Genomic DNA, 25998 nt, shown 5'->3' with positions numbered 1-25998 from the left:
CTGGACCGGATTACCTGCAGTTGCAGCTTAAGATATGAGGGAGGGGGTCGAGGCAAATGAGGCTCTGTATTTTCCCCCAACCTCACTCATCCAAAGGCCAAGCGTCATCATGGTCCAATGGTCAAGCGCGTTTCGCACCCGAACTACACATGATGAGTGCATATTGTTCATATACTCATATTCGACTGTTTGCAGGATGCAGACGAGATTGTAGGTAGACGAACGGCAAACATCCACGGCATACTGTAATGTTGCATCCAGAACGTTGACGCTTATCAGGATTCTTAACAGGTGTACCATAATAAAATGCCTCCACGGCCAACAAATTTGCATACTGCAGTGTGCGATGATAAAACTCTTTACTTTTAATGACTGGCTTTGAATGAAGCGGCGAAGGATAATATGAGACTTCACATGGAAATCATTGTACTTGGCTGTTATCCTGCAACATATGTTTTCCGGGTAGCTCTCAGACAACTCGAATGATTTGGTCACAGGTCACTCGGAGCCCATCAAACAATATTTGGCTCTATAACACCACACCCTAGGAGTTCAATACTGCAGTTGAGCAAAAGCAATGTATTCACAACTAGACGTCTCCCAAGTAGCCATTTAGGTGAATGTATCACCAGTAGCAGAGCATAGTAATTAGTCAAAGTGAAATACATCAAAACTGACGTTCACAGCTGAGATGGCACTTACGAAAAATGGAGCATTGCGAACAGATAATCAAATAAAAGTATCAAGCTACTTTGGTAGTATCTTAAGTGAAGAATCATGTGCAGGGTACATATCGCCACAAACCTCTTCTTGTCTAACTAAACAGATAGCATCTGAAGGTAAAACAAAATTTCTGTCACTACCAATACAGCCGAGACAGGGAGAAAGAACCACCAAGAAATCATCTGGTCAGATTAACTATTTCACAGACTCATTCAGTTTGATCAACTTCCATGGCTTCGACAGAGTCTGTCAGAATATCTCTTAACTTTCGTCTCCTTTCTTTCGCCAAGCTAATGCACTCCTGCAGGATATGATACGAAATACAAGTAGCAGTAATTAGCCTAAATATACATCATATTTAGTGGAATGTACATACTAATATGCAGGTGGTGAATGTGATAACAGAATAAGGAGCCAACGCTCACAACCCAATCAAATGTTAAGATTACAAGACTTTAAATTGTATTATCTTAGCAATCCTCTGACCTCTCAGTTATTACACAGGGATAATATCTTGTTTATCAAATAAAATAAAAGAAAGTCTGTTCTCTGTTGATGACACATCTGCTGCAACACTCAAAAGTACCACATTTACCATAGACGGAAAAGTATAAATGAAATATGTTGATAAGCTCAGATTAGCTAACCTTAATAGTTGCCATGGATGTCACACTGCCTCCAAGTTTTTGTATTAACACTAGGCGGTCTGAAGAATCTACAACAACAGTCACAGAGGTCTCTATTACCGATTCTTCTTCAGAAGTTGGGTCCGCTAGAATACTATCTTTGTGAAGTGCACAAGTAAGGGAAAATGGAATGTCGCCAAGTGCAAGCTTCCTCTTCTCTCTATTTACCAATTCAAATTTGGTTTTTCCTTCATTGCCTCCAACAGTAAATACTCTACCATCGTCACCGACAGATACTAAAGGAATTTCCACTGAAAAAATAGCATATTATTAGTAGTGATTAGTGAAGAATAACAATGGTAGCAACAGATCTTACCATGAAGACACTAAAACAGGAGCCATAAAATGGAGATGAGTGAAGCAAACTTATTTGCAGAATAAAAAAGGTGAACAAACAAGCATAGCACAGTTGATAACTTGGCCTGCCTCCCTAAACATTTCATGTCAAATCGAACAAAATGAAAGTTGCCCAAGTGAATATTTTGATCAACAAAACATAACTAAATATATTTTTAATGTACTATCTAATGAGAAATTAACACAGAATGCTCCTAATGGCCATACTCTTGGAAACAGTTCAATAGGTGTGCATGAACACCAGAACATTGGTAACAATGTTAACTTGAAACTCCTCCATGCCCCCAAGCAAAATATAATGGAATCTATGACCATTTTTCACATTTCCAATGACAGCAGGGATGTTTGCACTTGTAATTTTGCCGTAAAAGTGGAATATGCATTGAGCAGTTCCAGTAGCGCAAAAAGGACATTATCATCATATAGCAGCTAAGTTACCCAAATGTTCATTTGACTACAGGAAAACATCAAAAAGCAAGCAAGAAATTGTTGTATTTAAAATTCATCAATGTTGTCAAACAGGAACTGCCTTGTTAGGACACCAAAGAGCACATATATCTACTATATAAAACACGAGTTGTTTTCTCTTACTATATAAAACATGAGTTGATTCCCACGTTACCTCTTCCCCCTACTCCCCTCCCATCTAATAAAACCCCCTAAAATTCAAATAATTTACCCACTTTTGTCATCCACCTTATTTCTCTGTCTCCCCGTCTCTTACCGGCTATGGATATGGGACATGTTCTACTAATGAAAATAAATGAAGAAATTAGGAGAGAAATTAGTAGATAATCTCCTCCTAATTTTTTTAACCCATTTGAAATCAAACTACAGTATCGCTCCCAACGTATTCGTTCGGTGGAACTCCTATAGCGCATCCACATCTTCATTCCTTAAGTTTGTGATTGATGTTACCGCGTCTAATGTTTGTGTTTTCGTTGCAACGCACAGGCACTTAGCTAGTTTTCTGTAAAAGAGTAACTTGTATTCTCCAAAAATTATCTTGTATTCTAGTTTTGAAGAATCTAGGCATAAACTTGATGGATACATAGTACCACAGTAGGAAGCAATTCTCTTACTACACTATACCTCATTTCTCAATTAAAAACTGACATATTGAAATATTTAGGACCATAAAAGGATATGCGTCCTTTTAGTCCTTGAATTTTTGGGCTAGTTCTTTTTTAACCACTTGAGCTTTTGAAACTATCATAGGCTGAGAAAATCAGCTTGAGAGGTTAATTGGTTTCATCAGGAAGTTCCATACAAAAAATACACTGAACCCCAATTCAACAGACAAAAAATATACTTATTTCAGAAATAAAATAAAAATAACACTTTGTGTTAGACATTGAGTCACAGTTCCTCCGCATTAAATCTAATTCCTCCCTTTTGTTCGTCGTCAATCTTAGATTCGTTCAAAGTTCAAAGGAAACTACAGGACTCTAGCTACGGTATTCCTAGCCCACACAAACTAAACCAAAAGGTATGCCTAATTAGATCATCTATACTATTCGAATTCCTTCATTCCTGTGGGGGAGCCAAATCTATTTAGGTTCTTTACAGGTCAAGTATTGTGGACATGTGCATTAGTAGCAGCACAAGTGAAGTAACAGCCACAACAGCTAAGGCCGGTGGAAGCAACAGCAAGAAGCTAGTCCACACTTGGTTATCAAGTTAGTCGTTTAATTCAGATTCAAATTTTACGATCTGTTTAGTTGGTTGGTTTGTAGTCAAATATTGATAGAGTACTTATAGCTTATCTATGAGGTTTATTCCAATTTCGAAGGGCTGCTATAGAAGGAGGATTATGCACTTTGGAGATTAAGAAAGTACGGAATAACTACTTATCTATCTCCCTGCTTCCCACTAAATGCTTCTCTAATTCTTGTTGATCTTCTATTCTATAGGCCGACCAGTTCTAGAACCATTCACCCCCCATATACTACATCAGTCCCTGCCCTAATCAATCATGATTGCGGGTCTTACTAAAGGTCACACTACAATAAGAACTTTAGCAAGCACACAGTCACACCAACACACCACAAACAAACACTATTGTATTTCGTGTCACGTCATACAGAACTTCAAAAAGGTGTTACAAAGTTTATAATTCGAAAACGACCAGTACAGCATTCAAATGATTATCAATTAACAATGTCTAATCCTAACGCATAGAAGAGAATGAATCAGTAATATGCAATCGGTGCTCAGATGATGAAGTAACAGTTAGCAGAGAACTATAGGGTATTGATGTTTCCAAATTGTACCATAATGAAATAGTGGAGGGCATCATGTCAATAGACAGCAAAAATAAATGAACATACAATGTGTAAAGGCAGCCACAGCTGAAATCCATGCAGCATCGAAAAGAGATCCATCAGAATTCAAACAATAGATATCCTGCAAAAGTGTAATATCAAGAAAAGATCAAAACACAAGCTCTAATGAAAATTTATTTAGGATCAACAATATCTCAACTTATTTTTTAGGTAAAATTGGACCTACGCCACTTCAGAACGTTGCAATTTGGAAAAATTTCAATCTAGAAAATGAAAAGGCCACTCCAATCAAGAGCACTAATTGGACACTCTTGCCACTCTTGGACATGTTTGCCCTTCTTCCACTCGACAACTACAGCTCCTTTCTCTGGCAAGCCCCACATCTAATCATTAAGAGCACTTGAACATTCACAAAATTCACCCGTGGTGATGGTCTTTAATCTAAGAAAATATTGAGGTATAAAGCATTGGAGTAAAGGTGTCATGATTATATGTGGAGTTGACTGGAGAAGTGGCATGCGGTCGGCTGCAAGCAAGAAGGGAGAAGCATGAGTGCTCAGAGAATTTTAAAGAACTCAAGGAATGGAAAAGGACCAAAGAACCTTGTTTTGGATTGGCATTTCTCCTATTTAACTTTTACAGTGGCATTTTCCAACCAATATTTTCATGTATCATGGACCCAACTTTGCTTGATTTTTATGCCATTGTGTACTGCCCCACATCAGACATGCGCATGTGCTGTAGCAATCTGGGTGCAAATGTCTTATTTGGTACTATCGTGGGTAAGTGATGCATCACAAGGTTGTGGAGGAACAACTCCATGTCGCTGATACAAATAGATAATACAGCACAATTTATTGGAGGAACAACTCCAAGGTGCTGATAGGTAGAAACAGCACCAATGTTGAAGAACAACTTCAATGTGCTGAGCTAGATATCGTTCTAGAGATGACGATAGACCAAAAGGTCACAATCTGAATCCATGGATAGCTAGAGATTAATCCAAAGCCCTTAAGATACAAGATCTAATCCAATCCAATATCTAAGGTAGAACAACATGTTCTATTAATAAGGATATTGGGTAACTGAACCAAGTTACAAACTAGAGTGTTTACCTCTATTTATAGGCTCCAAAGTCTCACATAGCTCACATACAACTAAGATGACAACCATTAAACAACTAGATAACAACTCAACTACAACTCATATATTGCTAATAGACAACTAGCTATCAACATACTTCTTGGCCTCATAGTACTAGTAAAAGCCAACTTTGCCTCTAATTCTTGAAGTGTCTAGTTTAGAATTTTATAGTAGTAGAATCATATCTATCTTCTAACTACTGCTAGCAAAATCCAATTTTGAAATTTGACTCTTGGCCATATGTGATGTCCCTCATCAGTAGGACTACTTATTCTAGGCCAAACATTGCCTGGTAGTCATAAATTACACAAAAGTTTGTCTATTCCTGTTGCAAATGGGTTTGGCAACTTATGTGCCATAAGTTTCAAAGGTGCTGCTGAAAAATACTTGAATAGTTATCAACTTTTGGTGCTAGTTACAACACTGGCGCTTGAGTAAGAAAAAGTCAAATTAAGTTATTAAGATGATATACGAAGAAGGTTCAGAAAGGTAATGAGGGTTCTGACTTCTGAGAATGGAGGACAGACATGCGAAAGGTGGGCTCACTTCTTCGAAAACAGGTAATCACAGGCTGAACACAATTAAGCTGACTAAACAAGATGACTAGCTTAAGAAAACATATCCCAAGCATTTGTTTCACATGTGTTACATTAAATTTGCAAAACATCACAGATAATAAAGCATATAAGAATTCTAGTATTTACAGGATAGGATGAGTAATAAACTTCATAAGAAAAGGATATTCTAAGCCCTATGGTAACTATGATCTGGCCTGATTGTAAGGCTGGGATTCTCAACCACAATCATGTCATTTCAAATCTACCTAATCTCCTTGAGGTGCACTAGTTTTGATTCTGAATGAGCTTGGATAAGCCCCTTTCTCACATTATTTAACATATGTTACCTATAACTGGAGTTTTTATAGTGACCAATGGAGATTCCATCGCAAGGGTACTGTTCCTTTTGGTCCACATTGGGAACCTATCAATGAGAAAATCAGAGATATATTACCAAATATGCTAGCCAAGAAGCCTTCCCACTGATCAAACAGAGCTCCTTCAAATTTAACATCCCAGAACTGCATAAGAGGATGAAACAAAATAACTAGGTGTCACTATATAGATATGAGGTTGATGAAGTGATACAGAAAGTAATATGGCCACAGTAGCAAAATGTGATGATGGGACCAAATCCAACAAACTATAGCCTACAATCAGAATGAGAAGCACAAGATTAACATGCACCCCAGTGTATGATGCACTTCATTGCTATCTGCTCCATCTGTTCCTTTTTGTTTGACATTTTGACTTTTCTCGATGTCTCTGAGATGTAACTTTGATTATTATTTTTATATTATACACAATTAATCTAATGATACAAAAGAGTGGAGTGAGTGTTACTTTAGATTCAAATTCCAAAACAATCAAATAACCAAGAGAAAACTAAGCGGTGAAAGGAAATGTAAATAAATACCCCTTGCCCCCCCCCCCCCCCAATCAGTTATCTCAATTGACAGGAATTATCCATGGTGAGTAAACCATTAAGGTAGATAAGATATATCAAACTTCCCTGGTTTCGCATGACTAACTAGGCCAAAACAATCCTATCCACTCTAATGCCCAGCTACCAAATACTCCATCCAGCCACAAATACTTGACGTTTTGGACAACGACAGTCTTCAAAAGTAACTTTGGCCACTATTTTCGATTCGAATATATTTATAAAATCCAACAAAATTATGACATTATGAAAGGGCATTTCAGGACAAAATTACTCATATATTTTTAATGTTTCCAATCTATATTAGAGAGGATTCAATCCTCTAGAACACAACTATCCTCACCCATCAATTAATCCAGTCAAAAAGGTGAAGACCCGCAGCAAATGGGGCAATAAAATGACAAAAACAAAAACCTCATGAGGACGCCCTCCAGGGCCTTGGAGATGACTGGCGCAGCCTCAGCAGGACGGCCTGGCCTGACGAGCGGGGAACAGATAGGAGGCATGTGGAACTCAACAGCTGCACAAACACAGAAATATCAGACACAGGATAAAAACCAAATGCCGCAGCAGCAGCTACTCAGGGCACCGAAGCGCACGAACCGACGGATCCTTCGTCAGGGGACTCGGCCGGGGGCGACATCACCTCGAGCTTGATCGACGCGAGCATGGCCTGCGGCAGGCAGAGGCGCGGAGGCATTTCATCAAACAGATGGCGCGAAAGGGCCAAAATAAAAATGGGGGACGGGAGAGGAGGGGTCGCGGCGTCGCACGGTGTCTCCAAGGCGGACGAGCGCGGAGCCGTGCGCGGAGGAGACGGCGCCGAGGACGACAGTGGTGGGGCGGGCCTCGGCGGGGCGGCGGGCGTCAGGGCGGACGGATTCGCGGAGGTGGCGCTCCAGGAAGGCGAGCGGGAAGAGGCGGCGGTACGCCTCCACCTCCATCTCGCCGGCGAGCCCGCCGGTCGCCGCCACCTCTGCCGGCTCTGTCTCCGCCGCCATCTCGACGTTGGCAGTGGCCGCTGTGTGAGGACGGGGAGTTTGGGGTCGGTGCTGAAGCGCGCCGTGGCTCGCTAGGGTTTATGCTGCTTCCTTTTTTTGGTTCCGGGCCAAAATAGTCTCTACTCTCTGGGTGCAAAAAGGAAAAAAAGATAGCCGTCGGATTATAAAACAAGAAATAGCCACTGTCCGATTTCCCATCTAGTTCTGCGCAACTGAAAACCTGCTGTGCGGCCTCAACATTTTAGCGGGACTTCACAACACATTCATCAAAACACCTCGGAGCCTGATTTTGACAAACACCATTTGCAACGCTTCGGGATAATATACGTGTGCAACAAATGGCTATGCTTTCGAGAAGAAGTGTTCCGAACGCAGCAATGTCCACAACAAATCAAAACACATGTGTAGCGACATGCTCCGATGGGACCCATGCAGTAAAATCCTGCTTTTAATTGTGATGATCGTTGCAGTAAAATCCTGCTTTTAATTGTGATGATCGTTTCTTTGTAAAAAAAATTGCAATAACAAATAGCAATCAAACACTTAACAAGTCGAAAGAATGCTAGTAACAAAATGCACCCGGAAGATAACACAAAAATATTGCACATTAGCTACTCTTATAATGCTAATGATGTCTATAATCTTGCAATGAAAAAATTGAAATATCACTCTAGTGCTTATTCTTCATCTTTACTCTCCAAAGAAATAACTCAACTCACCAACCAGCCAATAGAGCCATAATGAAGCAGTGTTATGTGGGTATATCTATAGCCTCAAACAAAAACTTGTCATTATTGTTTATTTAGAGCCATAATGACAATTCATATCATAGTATTATCTAGTGATGTCACCGTATCATACAGTGACTATAGCTTCCAATGGTTAGAAAACTAGTTGCTACTATATTATATATCTCAATGTATTATATGTTGGTCCGATCGTATCATACGATGATTGTGTCTTAATCTCCAGGAATGTAAAACCTTCCGTCAATAAGAAGTGACAACACATTCCGAACTCTGATAAGAGATGCATTACTTTTCCCACATAATGACAAAATGATCTCTATGCTCACATCTCAAATCCCATGATGTGCCTAACATGATCACATCCAACACTATCTTTCTCTACACTATTGTTTGATGTCTCAAGGATTATACGGACTGAAACCAAGACCTGGGTAGATAAGATCACTTGACCCACCCAATCATCAAGACTAGAAGAGTCCTTATCTACTGGCCCACTTAGTATATAGCAACAAGATCATTTATTTTATAATGCCTACAAGAATCCCACTATGGGTGTTAGCTTACTAGAGATACGCCAATAAACGATACTTTGATAAGCCCACTCAATCGAGTTTGTAGTTAATGTGCTTTGTAAGGCGCCAGGTGTTCAATACAGGGGGTTATTAACTTAGCCAAGCGAACAAAGTCCTAGTGAGGTATTCCACAACAAACAAGGCAAGCACAAGCTCACTAGTACTCAAGTTCATGATCTCATGGTCCATAGTCCTTAGTCTAGATTAACATGGTGCTCTATCTAGTTCTCTATATTACTCTGAATCATACAGGTGATATCTGAATAATAGGTTCAAAGCATCACTTTGAAATTAATAGATCAACATGAACAAGGATTGAAACTTGCCTGCAACAGCGAAGTTGTCGGAGTGATGGAAATCAGAAGGATTTTGATACTCCGTGGCTAATTCAATGCCTAAAAAAATTCGATCAGAACGATGCTCAGTTAAGGTAATCCTTAGGAACTAGTGCATACGATAATAAAGTTGGAAACCTTAACCTGAACATTTATCAGGTGCTCTTAATGGCTCCCTTGCTCTAGTAGAGGTTCTGGTTATTTTTGCCAAGTTGAAACAATCTGAATAAATCATATTGTATTACTACTATCTAGCATTTCATTAATCTCTAAAAAAGGTTTCATGGGTTGTTAATCAGTTTGTTTGAATTTTAAAAATAGAAATATTCTGAGGAAAACTAAGTAAAAAGGAACTTGGGCATACGAACGGCCCAAAGCCAAAATAAGCCTGACCTGTGATGCCAAGCTCCTCTCATTTTTCTACTACCGATGCTACTCCTGGTGTGCGAGATTTTGTTTTTACACAAGCTGAAAATGTTCCCAATGCATACGAAGGACCACTAACATGAGCACGTGCACGTGAACTTGAAAACAGGTGAATATATTCCTAAATGCATTAAATCATGACGTTAATAATAATAGTATACTACCTAATGGGTGTATTTTGCTTGTACTCAGATTCAAAGGAATAGCATTATTAGAAGTCAAGAAACAAGGCGTGCAGCTTGCTGATTTGAAGTCGTGATTAATGGCACTAGTACTTGAAGATGAGATCCTGAGGGAGGAGAGGAAGGCTACTTCCAGGTCAAAAGAACAAGGAGATCAAGTCTACTTTACAAAGGAACAAATGGTGCAAGATTTGGACCCTTATACGGAAAGTTATGCACATTTTAATGAATGTTGCATAGGTTGTTCAAAATACGCGCGCCAAAATTCCATACAGGTGGAGCTCATGGCTTCCAAGGATGTGCAAGACTTGCCTTTCAAGTTCTACACGGAATAAATCAAGGAGAAGTAAGATAGGAAAGATTGAAGCCGACCCGAACTCGGTTTGTTGCAGTCAAACAAACATCAATTGAAAGTACCATAAGTTTCACATACAAAGTCGGTTTGGGCTATGCAAGTGCTCATTGGAAAGCTTATTTGATAATCTTTCCAACGGATCCAGGTGCATTGCAGAATCCATATTGAGCCGGTCAGGGTCATCAAAATAATACGTCGGTTATATCTTAGGTTTTCTTCTTCTTTTTTATGTCATAGCGAGTCCAATTCGGTTTCTGCAGTCCTAGGTATTATATATATTGAGTCCATGACCTATAGAGGTCAGGCAACACTTATTGTATACTTAGATTGCTTAATGCATCTAAAACAGCCAAAAAGCTTGTTCTTCCTATTTGCAGAGCTGCAATAGAGAGGAATCGACCGTTTCTTACTAAGAGCATGCTTGCTTTTCCATTGGGAATTGAGGTTTTGATATCGTCTACTTGTGGTCTCGTGGATTGTTCTCCATAGCATGTGGTTGGACAAATTTCAAAGAGGCGCAAGTCCTTGCATTTGCACAAGTGTTCACCTATGGTTCGTCAGGTCTCACGGTGTATCTTCAATCCTATGTTGAGAAGATCGACCCCCCCCCCCCCTCGCGCATCATTTTGGTACCAGAGCCTCGTTCACTCACTAGGATCTTTACCCTAGCTACTTTAAATTTGTTTTATGTCCTATACACAAAAGGCCAAAAAATATTAGCCATAGTTTTTAGCATGTTATTCTTATGAGTTTAGAACATCCACAATTCTGTCCTTCACGAATATTTTGAACCAATCTGAGACTAGCAATTGGTCGGTTTGTGATTATCACGTCTGACATTAGCACTTGATCCATCTATTCCAAAAATCTGAGCAGAGGTTTTATCAAAGTTGTGCTATTTGGTGTGCTTATCATAGCTACAAAAGTAAAAAAAAAAAAGTTACAAAAAAATCAAACAAAAAACGAACAAAAGAGAAGGGTTGTGATTATCACGTGGAGTTATTTGTTGTTGCTCATATATCAATCATATTATCGTGTGTGCAATTTGTAGCTCAATCCAATTCTGAACATTTGCTAGTGTCTCTACATAACTTGTGCAACATTGAACTACTTTTGCTTTACTTATGTTCTGTTAGTTCAACTTCTTGGTTGCATCAAGTTCCATTATCTTTGCGTGTGCGTTGCTATACACTTCCACAATATCTTGTGATCAGCAACTAGGCATTGATTTCTAGCTTAGATTATTACTTAACTCGACAATAGCTAGATTTCAAATTGAGTAGGGAAACGTTTAGCCTTCCAAGCCCCACAAAAATACATGTGCCATGCCATTGGAATCCTTGTTCAATTCGCTCAATCATCAACTTTGTTGAATTTTGACCTTAATTCCTTTCGAAAAGGTAAAGGCACCGCTTGGTAAGAAGAGTGAGTTGAGGGAGAGTTTTCCACATACACCACATACATATATCGCTATTGTGAGGACCTGTCCAAATTGTATTCGAATTAATCATTAAGGTGATCATTTAATAAGATGGGAGCTAGCACATGCCAGTCTCTCAACACGCCACATGCTAACCCACATCTCATCACAACAATCGTAACCACCAATGATTAACCCGAATCCAATCCTGGCAGTCCCGATATGTGCATTTGGATAATTCACAGGATAGCTATTATCCAACATATATCTCTACCAACATGGACATCACAATATCACGATTAAACAAAAGTTCAAATGATTACACGTTGATAAATTAAACAAAAGACAAGTATCATATAGCATAACTATACATAAATCGTAGCGGAATTAACATCTAAAAGAAAATTAAGACTGGTGGCGCTATTTGCCTATAAGGCAACCGACCGGGGTTAGTAGTAGTATAGTGACTACTCATCACCACACCGCTCTCGGTGGGGTACAAGTAGCCGACATCTAACTTCACCTGCAAAACAATCAAAAAAGCACGGTGAGTACGAATATACTCGCAAGACTTACACATATGAGTATATATATCCTCGACTCCAAGGATAATGCATTTGGATGAATTAACAAGAAATATGTCACAAGGTTAAATTGAATTATGCGAAAGGAAACTGAACTAACAACTTAAATATGTGAGCACCTACATATCCTAACTCTTGGGCTATCCTAGCCTAACCATAAGAACATAACCATATATCTAGCTTGAAGGCATGACAATATCTAAATATACATTCTCAGTGACAATAGTAAGCCTAAATGAATGACAATGCCACAATCCATCTTCAACACATTTGTGTTTTTTACCATTCATTTAGATCTACTATTGTCACAATCATCTTCACACAAGATTTGCGTGCCAATGGAGACATCTATCTAAATCTACATTCGCAGTGGAGACGGGAAAGGAGATGATGAGATGGAGAGCGGAGATGAGGTGACCGTGGGAGAGGAGATGAGGATACGTGGAGGAGAGGAGTTGAGAAGACGGGGAAGGCATGCGGCCGCGCGGGTTGCTCCAGAGATAGCGAGGTGGCTCGGAGTTTGGCGTGGAGGATGAGTTGAAGCTCGGCACGGAGAGCGAAATGATATGGCTATGGCTCGAAGCTCATCGTATGGCGAGGTGGCTATGGTTGGGCGGACGACGAGGACGCATTGAAGCCGGGCACAAGGAACAGAGGCAGCCGTGGAGGAGACGGTGACCACTGCTCCACTGTGACCGCATTTGTCCATCGGGAGCAGCTTCAGGAGAGCAAAATGAGATGGGGAAGTCTATGGGAGATGAGTTCTATTTATAGAAGAATTATCATTGTTGGTTCATCTTCATCAATTATTAAATTTCATGTATTTTTATGCACGTCTTTTTAAAAACTGACAGTGATAAATATTATCATTGCCGATTTGGAATACAAACCAGTTGACATAAAAATTATCACTGCTAATTATTAAAGGTGCGTCTTTTAATGCTTGTTTTTTAAAGAACCAGCAGTGATAACAATATTATCACTACCAGTTCTTGCCGGCTTGGCTTTTTATGCGTGTCTAGAGCTTAAGAACCGGCAATGATACTTTATCACTGTCGGTTATTACTGAATCGGCAATGAAAGGGGGCATGGATGACCCTTTCTGTGGTAGTGTGCACAATTGATGAACATGTATCTCTACTGTAAATAAATATTTGCATAATCGACTTTACTAATTGTCAAAATTTGGTGTCATCTATGAAGATACATCAAGACATGTGTACATCAACTAAGCGCATCAAGTATTTGACAATGGGCTACTCTAATGGCGGGTTCTATATTGACTTGAGAATCATCATCTATGTGAAGCCCGATGAGTTAATGGAGGTTCCTTGATTTCGGTGGTGAATTTCAGCCATCAGGCCCTAGAGCTCGAAGGTCAAGGTTATTATTCATGTGATCATATGGCTAGTGGATTGGAAAACCTGACTATGACTGTAGCCTCAATTTTCAATGGCCTTCACCACCGAGTAGTCGCTAATATAGAGTAGGAGATTTTGAAGCATGGACCTCGCTTCTCGGAGTTCAAGCCATCCATAGATGAAGAAGACATACAAGAATATGGTGTCAATGCGCTATTTGCTCATTAGCTAGAGGACTCGGTGATAGTTAGTTCTGGCCATGAAAACCCTAATGCAAGTAATAGTGATGATGGGGCATGACAAGGAGAGTCAAGTCCATCAAGACATCCCACACTAGCATATGTTCGAGATGAGCACGAACATCGCGGGAATTGCCAGATGTCGCATAGCCTGATGATTTTTTAGCTCATTGGGCCGATAAGTTACTACCCAGCATTTGCAAGGTGAAAAAAACCTACTCACTAATCCACCTCAATGGATGTCGAATACTCTGGAAGAGATGCGTTGGTTGAAAGACATTGCAAGGTTATCACTGATGCACAACAATAGGAAGAAGCCTCTAGATAGGCAAGATCTACCACTCGGGCGGGTAGCTCACACCGAAAAAGTTCTGACCAAGTTTTCCTAGGTCGGTGGAGAGTGGCTAGACCAGACCATGAAAGGATGCACTCCTGGGACTGGTGAGCATGTCATGCAACACCTCCCAGAGATCACTTCGTGCAAGATCTACACAACGACATTGATGAATGTCGCAATAGAGTGGAATATTGAAATATATTTCCCAAAGGGGCCAAGAAAAGTTTTGATAATCATGCCAATATGGTTCTTGAGGGTTGGGGATATGTCTCCAACTACCAAAGAAGCACCATTGTGGTCACCCGGTGTCTGGCTTTTACACCCGATCTTCAAGCAGTACGCTGGTCAGATAAATTCTGACCCGACACGCTGGAGAAGTATGATGGAAGTTCTAATCCGTTAGAATTCCTTTAGAATTACACACTAGCTATCCAAGCAACTATAGGGAATGAAAAAGTTATGGCAAATTACCTTGCTACGGCACTTCAAGGGTTTGCTCAATCATGGTTGACCAATTTGCCTATAGAATCAATATACTCATGGTAACACATGTGTGACCTTTTCTTGGCTAACTTCTAAGGAACTTATGAGTGTCCCTAGAAGGAAGACAAATTGCATTGCCTTCTCCAAGAGAACGATGAGACTCTACATCAATTCATCATGAGATTCCGTAAACACAAGGAATACAATTCCTGAAATTACTGACTCTTTAGTGATTTGAGCTTTTTGACAAGGTGTGCAGAACATAAGGCTAACTGAATATATGGCCATGCATCCACCTCAAAGTGTCAAAGAGTTATTTGAGATAGTTGGCTACTATGATGCAGCTGCAAAAGCGGTCGAGTGGAGCTGTTCTCTCGATAATGGGGATAAGTTGCCTCAACCTAGCCTAGGAGGTGAGACCACCAAGTCGGCTGACAAACACAAGCTTAAGAAGAAGGCCGATAAGGCCAAGAGAAAAAAGAAGGTTGAGGTGCCAATCCATAACGCACAACAAGGACTTTAGGTCCTGTCAATTTCCCTCCAAGGGTAAGAAACCCTCATTAGAGGAGAGCATGAATAGAAAGGTGTTGTCCAATTCACAAATCAGATATACATGACTTGGCTACTTGCCTTGTCATTTTTAAATAGGTCAAAAAAACATGAGAATGAAATCCTCGAGTAATCCTTTTAACTCTAAACCTCAACAATGTGAATAAGATGATCAGTATGATTGTAATGCCCTAGAAGTCAAAAAGTCATTTTACGGGTTATTGTTTCATTTTTTGGTTTTTCTGGTGAATCGTGGGAAGTGAAAGTACTTTGGTAAAATATTTAAAATAGGAAGAAAAAAATTTTGGGTTGGCTTTGGAGGCTAGCTAACCCCTTTTCCCCTAATGGGCCTAACCTGTGCCCAGGGCACCACCTCACTTTGGGCCTAAGGCCCAAACTGACCCCTTTTACCGCTAGGGTTGGTTGTCTCCCCCTCCCTCCCATGGCCACCTCCCCCTTGTTGCTGGGCGTGCTACATTAGCCACGTGCTATAGTACTAAACAAGAAGAGAAAAGGAGAAAAGGAAGAACGAATGAGAAGAGGAAGAGAGAGGGACGGGAGAAGAGAGGAGGAGAGGAAAGAGGCTAGCGCCCCTCTCTGCTATTGCCTTCCCTAAGGTCCCCCGGTGAGGATTCATCAATGGGAGGAAGGGAGATTGCACAGTGAGTTGGGGAAAAGAAGAGGAGACGACAGGAATCGCAGATCAAGTCGCGTATTGCCTGTGTCTTCAAGTTTTCTTGGCAAGTTCCTCTGCATGAGACCTGGTACAACCCTTTGCCCACATTTCCCCTCTGTTGTAGGTTGATCTTAAGCACTTGGCACATCTTTAGGGCATGAATTAGCTCGGGGAAATTGTTATTTTGCGTGTAATTTGTCTTTAGCGCATAGTTAGATTGGGCAGCATGGTTGTGTTTGTGGTTTCAACAACCAAAATGATTTTTATTGCAGAACCCATCAATTATAAAGTTGTACATGACTCGAAGACCTAGCTTCTTTGTTGTTTTTAGAATTTCTGGCCAAGTAGATTGTGTGTAATAGATGTTGGAAATCTGCTGTGTTGCAGAGGTAGTTTTAGCATTCAGTTTTTGTTCATGGGATGATTCAGAGGCTTTATGATTTTTATGAATTTCTCATAATAACAAAAGTTGTAACTCATGCCAAAATCTATTCAATGTTATTTTTTCATGATTTTTGGAGCTTTGGTTTGACTGTGGTGGTCTGTTGAATGTTGTTGTTCAAAGTATCAAGACACATTTAGTCTTCAGTTTTGCATCATATTTTATGCATAGTTGTGGATAGAATTAAAATTTCTTAGCGAAAGTTGTAGCACTCATTGTGAAATGTCATAATTTGCTATGTTCCATATGGTAGATTTAAAGATATGAAATTTTGAAGCAGTCTTGTTATTGTTGGCTGAATGATGGCTTTTTGATAATGCCATGATCATGGGATCTTTGGGCGTATGTGTGGAAGATTAGTGTCAGACAATATATCCGTAAGTACAACAAGGGTACCTTCGAGATCAATGATCGAATACGACACAAGACACATGATGTTTACAGGTTCGGACCCTCAATTGGAGTAACACTCTACATCCTGTGTGGATGTTGATGTATATTGATCATCTCGAGTGTAAGCAATGTGGCTAGACCTATTACAATGCAGAAGGTTGGATATAGACTAATCCAGGGTTGAAGTCGCAGAGTATCTCCCGTTGCTAGGGTCTTGATGTCGCTTAAGTTGAGTTGCATAGAGTCCGATCGTCCTCCTCCTCCGGGGGTCAAGGACCCCGCCTTTTATGGGGCTCCAGGCACTTTCGTCCTGGCCATAGTCGATAGAAAGTCATTCATCTTGTCAGCCAAGGTAAAGCAGATGAATCTAACCTGGATACAAGTCATACTCGAGTCAGATAACCCGATCGAGACCTTCCTAGTATATGTTTCTAAGATCTCCGGGTGTATCGGGCCCCGTAGATTCGGGTCTGCAATATCTAGAGTTGTTAAACATGTGTACAGTGTACCCAGTCTGTATACGGTGTATTCCTTATGCATATATATCCTATAGTTAGATATTCGACATTAGGTGTCCGTGCCTTTTGCTTAGGAGTTGTCGCTGTTGTGGTCCTAAAAAATGTGCTGGTTCAGGTGATGCCACTCTAAGACACAACTAGTGCTGCCTTCATCGTTGGTAAAAGCAAGTAAAAATAGCGGTGGTAACTACAGTTATAACTTGTTATTATTACTATCTCCACCTTTCATTTGGAGCATACATGATGATCATGATAATCAAAATATAATGAGTTCCTTCTACTCTAGCATGATTAATATGTTTATCGATGTTATTGTAGTTTAATTGTTAATCTATTTAATTTGTTATTGTAGTTACGCCTTTGCATAGAAGATATAGTTTGCTTATTTTTCACATATAGGAAATTGATGGATTTCATGTTATGTGATATTTGTGGTTGTCATATGCAGCATGCCACATGCATAGTATTTACATTTGAGATCTATGCCTTTATGATGTCTTGCATATCGGAGTTTAATATAAATTAACATGGATTTATGCTTAACGCATTGTGATGGCGTATGTATGGCTTATATCAATGGTCACTTGTAGAATCTTTGTTATGTTTTCTCTTTGATTACACTGAGGTGATGAATAATGAGATAAGGTGCTACTTCATTCTCTCATATGCTAATCATGTCCTGGGAGGTACTTCTTGACTATATGCACCTGTTGTTTTAATGCATTCATTTAGAATTGGTGTCACCGCACCTTACTGTGACCGTAACAGTACACTTTGCATCATATGTTGCTAGGTATGATGCGCATCGTACATTGTCATAGTAAATGCACACCCTTATGTTACCCGAGAAGGGGTAAAGGTGAGCAAGAGCTTGATATGTGCATTCATATGCATCTTTACAATGCAGCAATACTTTTGCATTGAAATTGTAGATTGAATGCATCTTAGCGATGTGATAGCATATTACAATTGAAGTTCTATTGAAGTTGAGGTAACTTCTATGGGTTACTCGAGCAGCGTCACTTACTGCAGATTTTTTTGATCGCTCATATGTGGAATTGCATTGCACAACATTCATATGCATCTTTACAGTACAACGATACTTATGCATTGGGATTGTGGGTGAGGTATCGCATGCTTGTTATTTGTGTAATATTACTACTTGATGATGGTATGTGGTTATGCATTATTTAACCTTGTGGATCTAGTCTCTGTTGTTTCATGGATATTTTACTTTGGTTTAGGATATCTTATGATCCATGATGTTCTCAGATAATGTTTAATATAATTGTGTCTTATGCATTATATTTGAGATGATGTTGATACTCGTGTTTTCATCGTAGGAGTACTTTTGGATAGTTGCAGACTGCATTCTATTAAATTACTCGTATCTAGTCATAATTTATGAGGCTCTTTAACATGTTCTTGAGTAGGTGTTGTTGCCTTTAACTTGAGGTTAATATGATGTTCATAACGGTAATGAAACCAAGATACATTTAAGATGATGATGCTTAATTAACTTGTAGTTTAAATAGCTTGTTATAGCAGTTTGCTTGCTGAAAATTCTAATCTCACTATTTTATCCCTCTCTCCAGGTTTGCCTTGAGTTAAAGAGCATCAGAATGGGTAGCAGCATGTCACTTGCACCTTCACCCCTACCTTTGTTTGGTTATGCTGTAATGTTGATTAGTGGACTTTAGTCGTTCATAATGTATGAATGTTTCATCATGGTGGTTCTTGATGTTGGAGTCATTTCTTTACCATGCTAGGATGTTTGATATGATGTTAGTGTACAATTTCATGATATATCTATCTCTCTTTTGTTGCTTCCGTGTTGCCTCCAATTCTAGGGAGGTGCTAACAAAAAATTCTTGTTCAAAATTCTGATAAGGTAATTTAGTAGCATTTTTGAGCTTGTAGAGGTCCTTGGGGTGTTACAATGATGATATGCCATTCTAGAGCAGTGAGCATTCCATCAGCCATTTGTTTTGGGTATCTAGCACCTACGTGTCGAAGCGATAGTACAAGCGCATTGAACGGGAGGTCTATGCTATAACTTCTTTGGTGCCAAAGGTCCTCAAGTGCTTAGAAATTCCTATTACATTCAACAAGAATTATTGTCCCAACTTGATTCATCACCCAAATCACTATCTAATCGTGGTTGAGCCCACCATTAATAATGGCAAGGTAAAATGAGTTCTTGTCGATGGTGGAAGTCCTTTGAATATCTTGTTCCTTGGTACTTTGGATGCTATGTACGTACCTAGAACAATGATTGAACCTCTAAAGCATGCCTTCCACGGCAAAATCCTAGGCTCTTCGACTACGCCTATCAGCAAAGTCTCGCTCCATGTCACTTTTGGGACACCCAAGAAATTATGAATAGAAAAAAATTGTTTAATGTGGCAAATTTTGAGATAGCATACAATGCTATTCTTGGATGGCAGATTTTGCAAAGTTCATGGCTAGTGCGTATTATGCGTACAAATACGTGAAGTTGCTAGGGCCAAAAAGAGTCATCACAGTACGCAGGGATAGGCGTATGGCTCTGAAGCACAACAGGAAAAGCCTCGAGTTGGTTGAGCGGTTGCCTTTGCGTGATGTTAATTCTATGCACACACAATCGAAACACTCCTAGCTTAAGATAAATCCTAAACCTAATGATGATTTCAAGACTATTCCATTAGACCTGGCAAATCCATCCAACTTTGTCCGAATAGGCTCTATGTTGGATCCTAAATAGAAACTTGAGCTTGTCACCATTCTCTAAACAAATACAGATGCCTTCGCATGGCAACCATCTAGCATGCCCTCAACCTAGATCGAAACCTATTCGACAGACTTATACGAGAAGCAATGTAGGTGGAAATCAACATGCTCCTAAAGGTAGACTTTATACATGAAGTCATTCACCGCAGATGGTTGGCTAATCCTATGATGGTGAAGATGGCCAACAGCAACTGGAGAATGTGAGTTTACTTCCCGACCTAAACAACCCCTCCCAAATATCCTTTTCCACTCCTGAGGATTGACCAACTAGTTGACTCAACCGCCTGGTGTGAATTGCTTAGTTTCCTAAATGTGTACTTGGGTTATCATCAAATTAGCACTCCATCATCATGCCTTTTGGAGTTTATTACTATGTAAATATACATTTTGGTTTAAAGAGTGCTGGTGCTACTTACCAACGGTGTGTTCAAATTAATTTTGATAGTCAAATAAGAAGGAATCCCAAGGCATACATGATGTAGTTGTTAATACCAAGATCAAAGAGGACCTACTTGCTGATTTGCGAGAAATGTTCGACAACCTCAAAAAACATTTGATGATGTTGAATCCTAAGATGTGTATATTCAGAGTTCCCACAGGAAAGTTTCTCGGTTTCTTAGTGTCCAGTCAAGGTATCGAGGCAACCCAGAGAATATAAAAGCTATCAATGATATGCGATCTCCAAGAGCAACAAAACAAGTTCAACGGCTAATAGGATGCATGGCTGTGTTGAGTCGTTTTGTTTACTGGTTAGGTGAAAAATGAAAGCTTTTCTATAAGCTTATAAGGAATCATAGTTTTCCAGTGGACCGAGTAAGCAGAGTCATCATTCCAAGACCTCAAAGAGATATTTTTCTTCTCCTCTTATACTAACCTCGCTTGATACAGGAGAAGAGTTGTTACTTTGCATTGTAGCCACACCATAAGCTGTCAATGCAGTTCTCATGGTTGAACGGGAGACGATCAAGAAGCGGGAGCTCGCTCAGAGTCTGGTATATTATGTGATTGAAGTTTTGCATGGACCCAAGGTACATTATCCTCAAGTACAAAAACTTCTCTATGCTATCCTTATGATTACATAAGCTTCGACATTATTTTCAATCGCATAAGATTGTTGTTGCATCTACCTTCCAGCTGGGAGCACTACTACAAAAACCACCATTACCGCCATTTCAGAACCACCATCACTGCCGATTTTTGAACTATAATTGTGCAATTGACGGTGATAGTCTAGGATTATCACTTCTGGTTCCTGAACCGGCGGTGATAATAGGCTCCCACTGCCAGTTTGAGCCATGAACCAGCAGTGATAGCCTAATAACACTACCGATTTGAGCCACGAATCGGTAGTGATTTTTCCACTATCCCTGCCGGTTTGAGCCAAGAACCGATAGTGATATCACCACTGTCAATGCCGGTTCATGGCTCAAAATGGTTGTAGAGGTGGTGATATCTCTGCCTGTTCATGGCTCAAACCAGCTGTGACAATTCCACACCCACAAAAAAAAATAGCACACATGGTTCATATGTAGTTCATCATCACATACCACATATGATTTAATATAGGTAATCATCACATATGGTTTCATCTTAAATTCCTGAAAACTATAAATTCAACATAAATTCCTAAAAAGAGACAAGCATCTATCACTTTGAACTATAAATTCAACTTAAATTCCCCTAGGGACTGAGATTAGGGAACACAACTTCATAGCTATCATATATATGTGGATCATAAGTGGCAAAAGCAATAAATATATCATCGAATGATTACAGAAAGAAGATTAACAATGGTAATATTGTTGCAAGAATAGCCGCTTCATCCTAGCCCACCTTTGCTGCATCATTATAGGCCAATAACACAATCACCATTTATCCCTAAAAATGGACAAAAGCAACAAAGCAACAAAAAAAAATTATTTGCCAATAAAAGTCGCAGGTGGGCAAGTAACAAAAAAAGACAAGTTCATAATTAATAAAGGTAACAAGTTGAAAATTAGGAAAAGTAACAAGTTCATGGATAATTAAACTCGTCGGCCTAGCTACAGAAATGAAACAATTAATACGCATGAAGATATGATAATTTAATCATAATTGCTAGAATGATAAATCTCCATGGAGATAGGTCCATCTGTCATGAGTTCCTGCATATAGTAGCGTACATAGTAATCCTAGCTACCAAGGTGGAGGAGATTGCGACGGCTTGTGGTGGAGGAGGCCGGGGAAGCACGAATATGGGTGCCCAAGTAAGTCATCACCAATATGACATAGTTGGGAGAAAGGATAGGATGTGGAACCAACTCATTTGGGTGCCCAAGTAAGTCATCACCAACATGAAAGGGCTCCAATCGGTTTGGGTTCCAAAGAAGATTTGAAGCCCAAGACGGATATACGGATTTAGAGGCTTAGCTTACAAAATAAAGTGAAGATTCAAGCAAAGAAGCCAAGTGTACAAGATGGGCGTATTGATGAAGATTATGATCATCACATACCCAAATCCTCATCTTAAGGTGAAAGAGGTAATAGAGCTAGATGCAAAATCCTTTCATTTGATGTAGATCATTTGCCTTGTCTAGGATTGCATATGTATATTTCAATTTATTACAATACCTAATGTAAGTTTTTCATATGATAAATGGCTCGAGTTTCTCTCTAATCAATGAGCAACCTACATGGTTTATTAATGGTAGACTTTTTCATGGCATTTTTCTACAAGTAATATTTCTTTGTGTGCCATGAGTCTAATCTATAGGATAAATTCCCTATTGTCATAAATGACAAGTGCATGTCTCTCACAAGTATTCGAAACTTGTATGCACTCATTTAGGGGGAGCATATCCTATGGGTTGTGATTTTGAGACTAACATGTGTTACAAGTGATATCTTTTGTAATCTTATGGAGTAATCTACAAGTCCCCGGAGGTATACGATGCTTATTGGATTCAATTGATATAATTATCAATTTATTCATATATTTAAGCTACCTCCATGCATAATATGGAGTAAACTTCTCATCTCTACATTTTATCTAATTGTGCATATGCTTTGTTCTCATCACATGTATGCACACATATAATGGGAGTTTAGATCATATTATGTGAGTTTCTTGAATTATGATCCATGTTGTTTTACTTTTGGCGTTCACAATTAAAATACTCTTGTGTTCACAAAAATACTCCGACATTCACCAAAATATTCCAGCGCTTGTAATGTTGTACATGCCAGATCATCCGGTGAGTACAACAAAATGTGATTGTTAGAGCAACAACTAGTCTGTGAGGTTGAGGCTATAAATACCCCTCCACTTGATCATTTGACGAAGCCTGAGTGTGCTGGAGTCCAAGAGAGCCCTTAGACACTTGAGAAGACATCCAAGACACAAAAAGGCTTAAAGTGAATATCCAAGGCAATTAAGCACAACATTAGAGAGTGATAAATGCTTATAGGCCTAGAGAGAGTCGTAGCTAGGTGCTGCGGCTTTGAGAGGTGATCAAGGAGTGATCCTAGCTTGTACCAAGAGGTACATCGGCGCCTTGGAGTCTTGGTGACTTGTCGGCAACTTGGCCGGAGTTTCTCAAGCTTGTTGCCCCTTTGACTTGGTGTGGAGTGGCGGCAAGGCACATGTACTGGGACGGGGAGATCCTTGCTTTTGTGGCTCAAGCTTCGAAGTGATCGTGACGGCAAGAGACCGGAATAGAGGCTAGAGGTGAGACCTTGTCTTAGCAGCTTGGTGGCTCATTCGGCTTAAGACCTTGCCTTGGTGGTTTGGTGGCTCAAGAGCCATGACCAGGTGCCGACCAGGAGCATATTCTTGGTGGAGCTCCAACGTGGATTAAGGATGGTATTCATACCATTGATACCACGGGATAAAAATCCCTTGTGCCGAGTTTGTTATTTCTACCGTCTTTACGCTTCCGAATTTACATACTTGCAATTTACCTTTGCGCATTTACCTTCCTAGAGTAATTTATTAGGATTGGCTATATGTTGTAAATCTCTTTGTTCGGTAAAGTAGACACACTAGATAAACCTAGAGCATATTTAGATAGAAATTGATATAGGTTTATCTTGTAAAGTTTTTTGAGCCAATTAGTTTAGGTTAGTTTTTTAAGTGTCATAATTCACCTCCCTCTTATGACATCACCGATCCCTTCAATTGGTATCAGAGCCGGAGCTCACACCTTTCACAAGGATACACCATTCTAGTGATATTTTGAGACCCTGTCTAATTTTGATCGGTTAGGCTTCACCTCCTAGTGAATTGTGATGTCCAGGGTTGGGATGGATATCGGTAGTGCTCCACACTTTGACAGCACAAACTTCCCTCGTTGAAAAATTATAATGCAATGTTATTTGCAAGCCAATTAGTGTAGGTTAGTTTTTTAAGTGTCTTAATTCACCCTCCCCTTTCTTAGGATGTCACATATCCCTTCACTAGGGAGTTCACGGCTAAGTGTTGAAGAAGGTCAGAGAAGTGCTAGAAATGAGAGGGAGTCTTCTTAGTGGCAAGCTTTTCCCTGTGCCTCCGATTCAAATATGAGCTCTGGCTGTCATGCAGTACATGTTCTGTGGAACATGGGTGGCCGAGGCTTCATCCTGATGTCGAGCACCGATAATGCACCATGTCATCTCCAATCCTCCCTAAGAGTTGTCAATTGAGAGGTGTTGTCGACTGGGCATGGCCTAAGAGGCTTCATTACTGATGACCGGAGCATGAGAAACCAGAGGGGGCGGATCCCCGTGTAGGTTACCATTGCTGATTGGATCGGTAGGATTTTCCTTGAGATCATTGCCATTGGATGAGGAAGAATCAAACTCAATAAATCAAGGCTCGTCATATGGGTTATCCCCAATAGAGTCACCGACTCTTCAGTAGAGAATACCATCGGAAGGTGAGACTACTTTGGTGATCAGGAGTTCTGACTCCCAATCCATATGATCACCTGAGTGATCATCTTGGCCAGTAGACTCGGGAGCTTGATGTTCATGGGTTTTCGTGGGAGGATGATTAATCTTCGGCAACCCATCAGGTTAGGCATAGACGTCGGGTCCAAAATCACTGTAGGACACGAGATCTGTGTAACCCAATGTTGGAGATTCGATACTCTCTGTTGAGGACTGATCTACTCACATCCCCATGGATGACGATAGCTGTCAACGATTAGTAAAATGACTGCCAAATATTTATAAGTAGTATAGGGGAACCTGCTGGTCACAGGAGTGTATCGGAAGTAGAGAAAAAAATTATACAAGTTCAGGCCTCCGTGAGGATAATAGCCTTACATCCTGTCTTGTCTTGATTAATCTCAAAAACATATATTACAATTGGGAGGGGGGTATGTATATCTAGTGTTAAAGCTCTAGGTGGATTTATCTGTGTTCTTGATCTAGAAGACCTGGTCGGAGGATGTTAAACTATGTCATGGATTGTCGATGAGTGTCTCTAATTCCTACCTGACTAGGCCCTCTTTGGGGTTTAGTGACTTCAAAGCTTCTAAAGGCACACGTTATCTTGCAATGTATGCTTGTGTTGATGTAGAGAGGTGTATCTTGGACATAACCCCCCTCCCCTTCTTTTATAGGTGGGGCAAGACAGGCATAACCTATTCGGACTCCTCTAAACATAAAACAGGGTGAAAAGGATTAAAGACAGGAGATTAGGATTGGAGAACGGCCGGAGGTTGAAGGTGGTTCTAGTATACAGGGCCCGATCGGCAGTGGGAGTGGGAGAGAGAATGGGCACATGCCGGCTCGGTTGGTCTCGGCCCAGGGAAACGGAAAGGAAAGCTGGCCCAGGGAAGAGGGAGAGAACGAGGGAAATGAGTGGGCGCTTGGGCCATAGTGGTGATCTCGGCTCGGAGATGATGGCCTCGGCCTGGTCCAGCAAGAAAGGGAGACGGGCTTGCTGTTTCA

At 40.2% G+C, this 25998-nt stretch overlaps 1 protein-coding gene across 1 annotated transcript; it reads right to left on the bottom strand.

The window, feature by feature from the left end:
• Positions 1-710: 710 nt before the first annotated feature.
• LOC133886613 (uncharacterized) lies at positions 711-7831 on the bottom strand. The gene is made up of 7 exons (XM_062326326.1): positions 7468-7831; positions 7298-7367; positions 7109-7214; positions 6206-6272; positions 4097-4172; positions 1371-1660; positions 711-1024 (listed from the first exon to the last, which is right to left on the bottom strand). The coding sequence occupies exons 1-7, from the start codon at positions 7693-7695 to the stop codon at positions 932-934; spliced, it is 930 nt and encodes a 309-aa protein (XP_062182310.1). The 5' UTR covers positions 7696-7831; the 3' UTR covers positions 711-931.
• Between the last annotated feature and the right edge of the window lie 18167 nt (positions 7832-25998).

The sequence above is a fragment of the Phragmites australis genome, chromosome 12 (assembly GCF_958298935.1).
Source record: "Phragmites australis chromosome 12, lpPhrAust1.1, whole genome shotgun sequence".
NCBI lineage: Eukaryota > Viridiplantae > Streptophyta > Magnoliopsida > Poales > Poaceae > Phragmites > Phragmites australis.
Note: the sequence above shows the minus strand (reverse complement) of the source record. Positions and strands in the feature narration are given on the sequence as shown.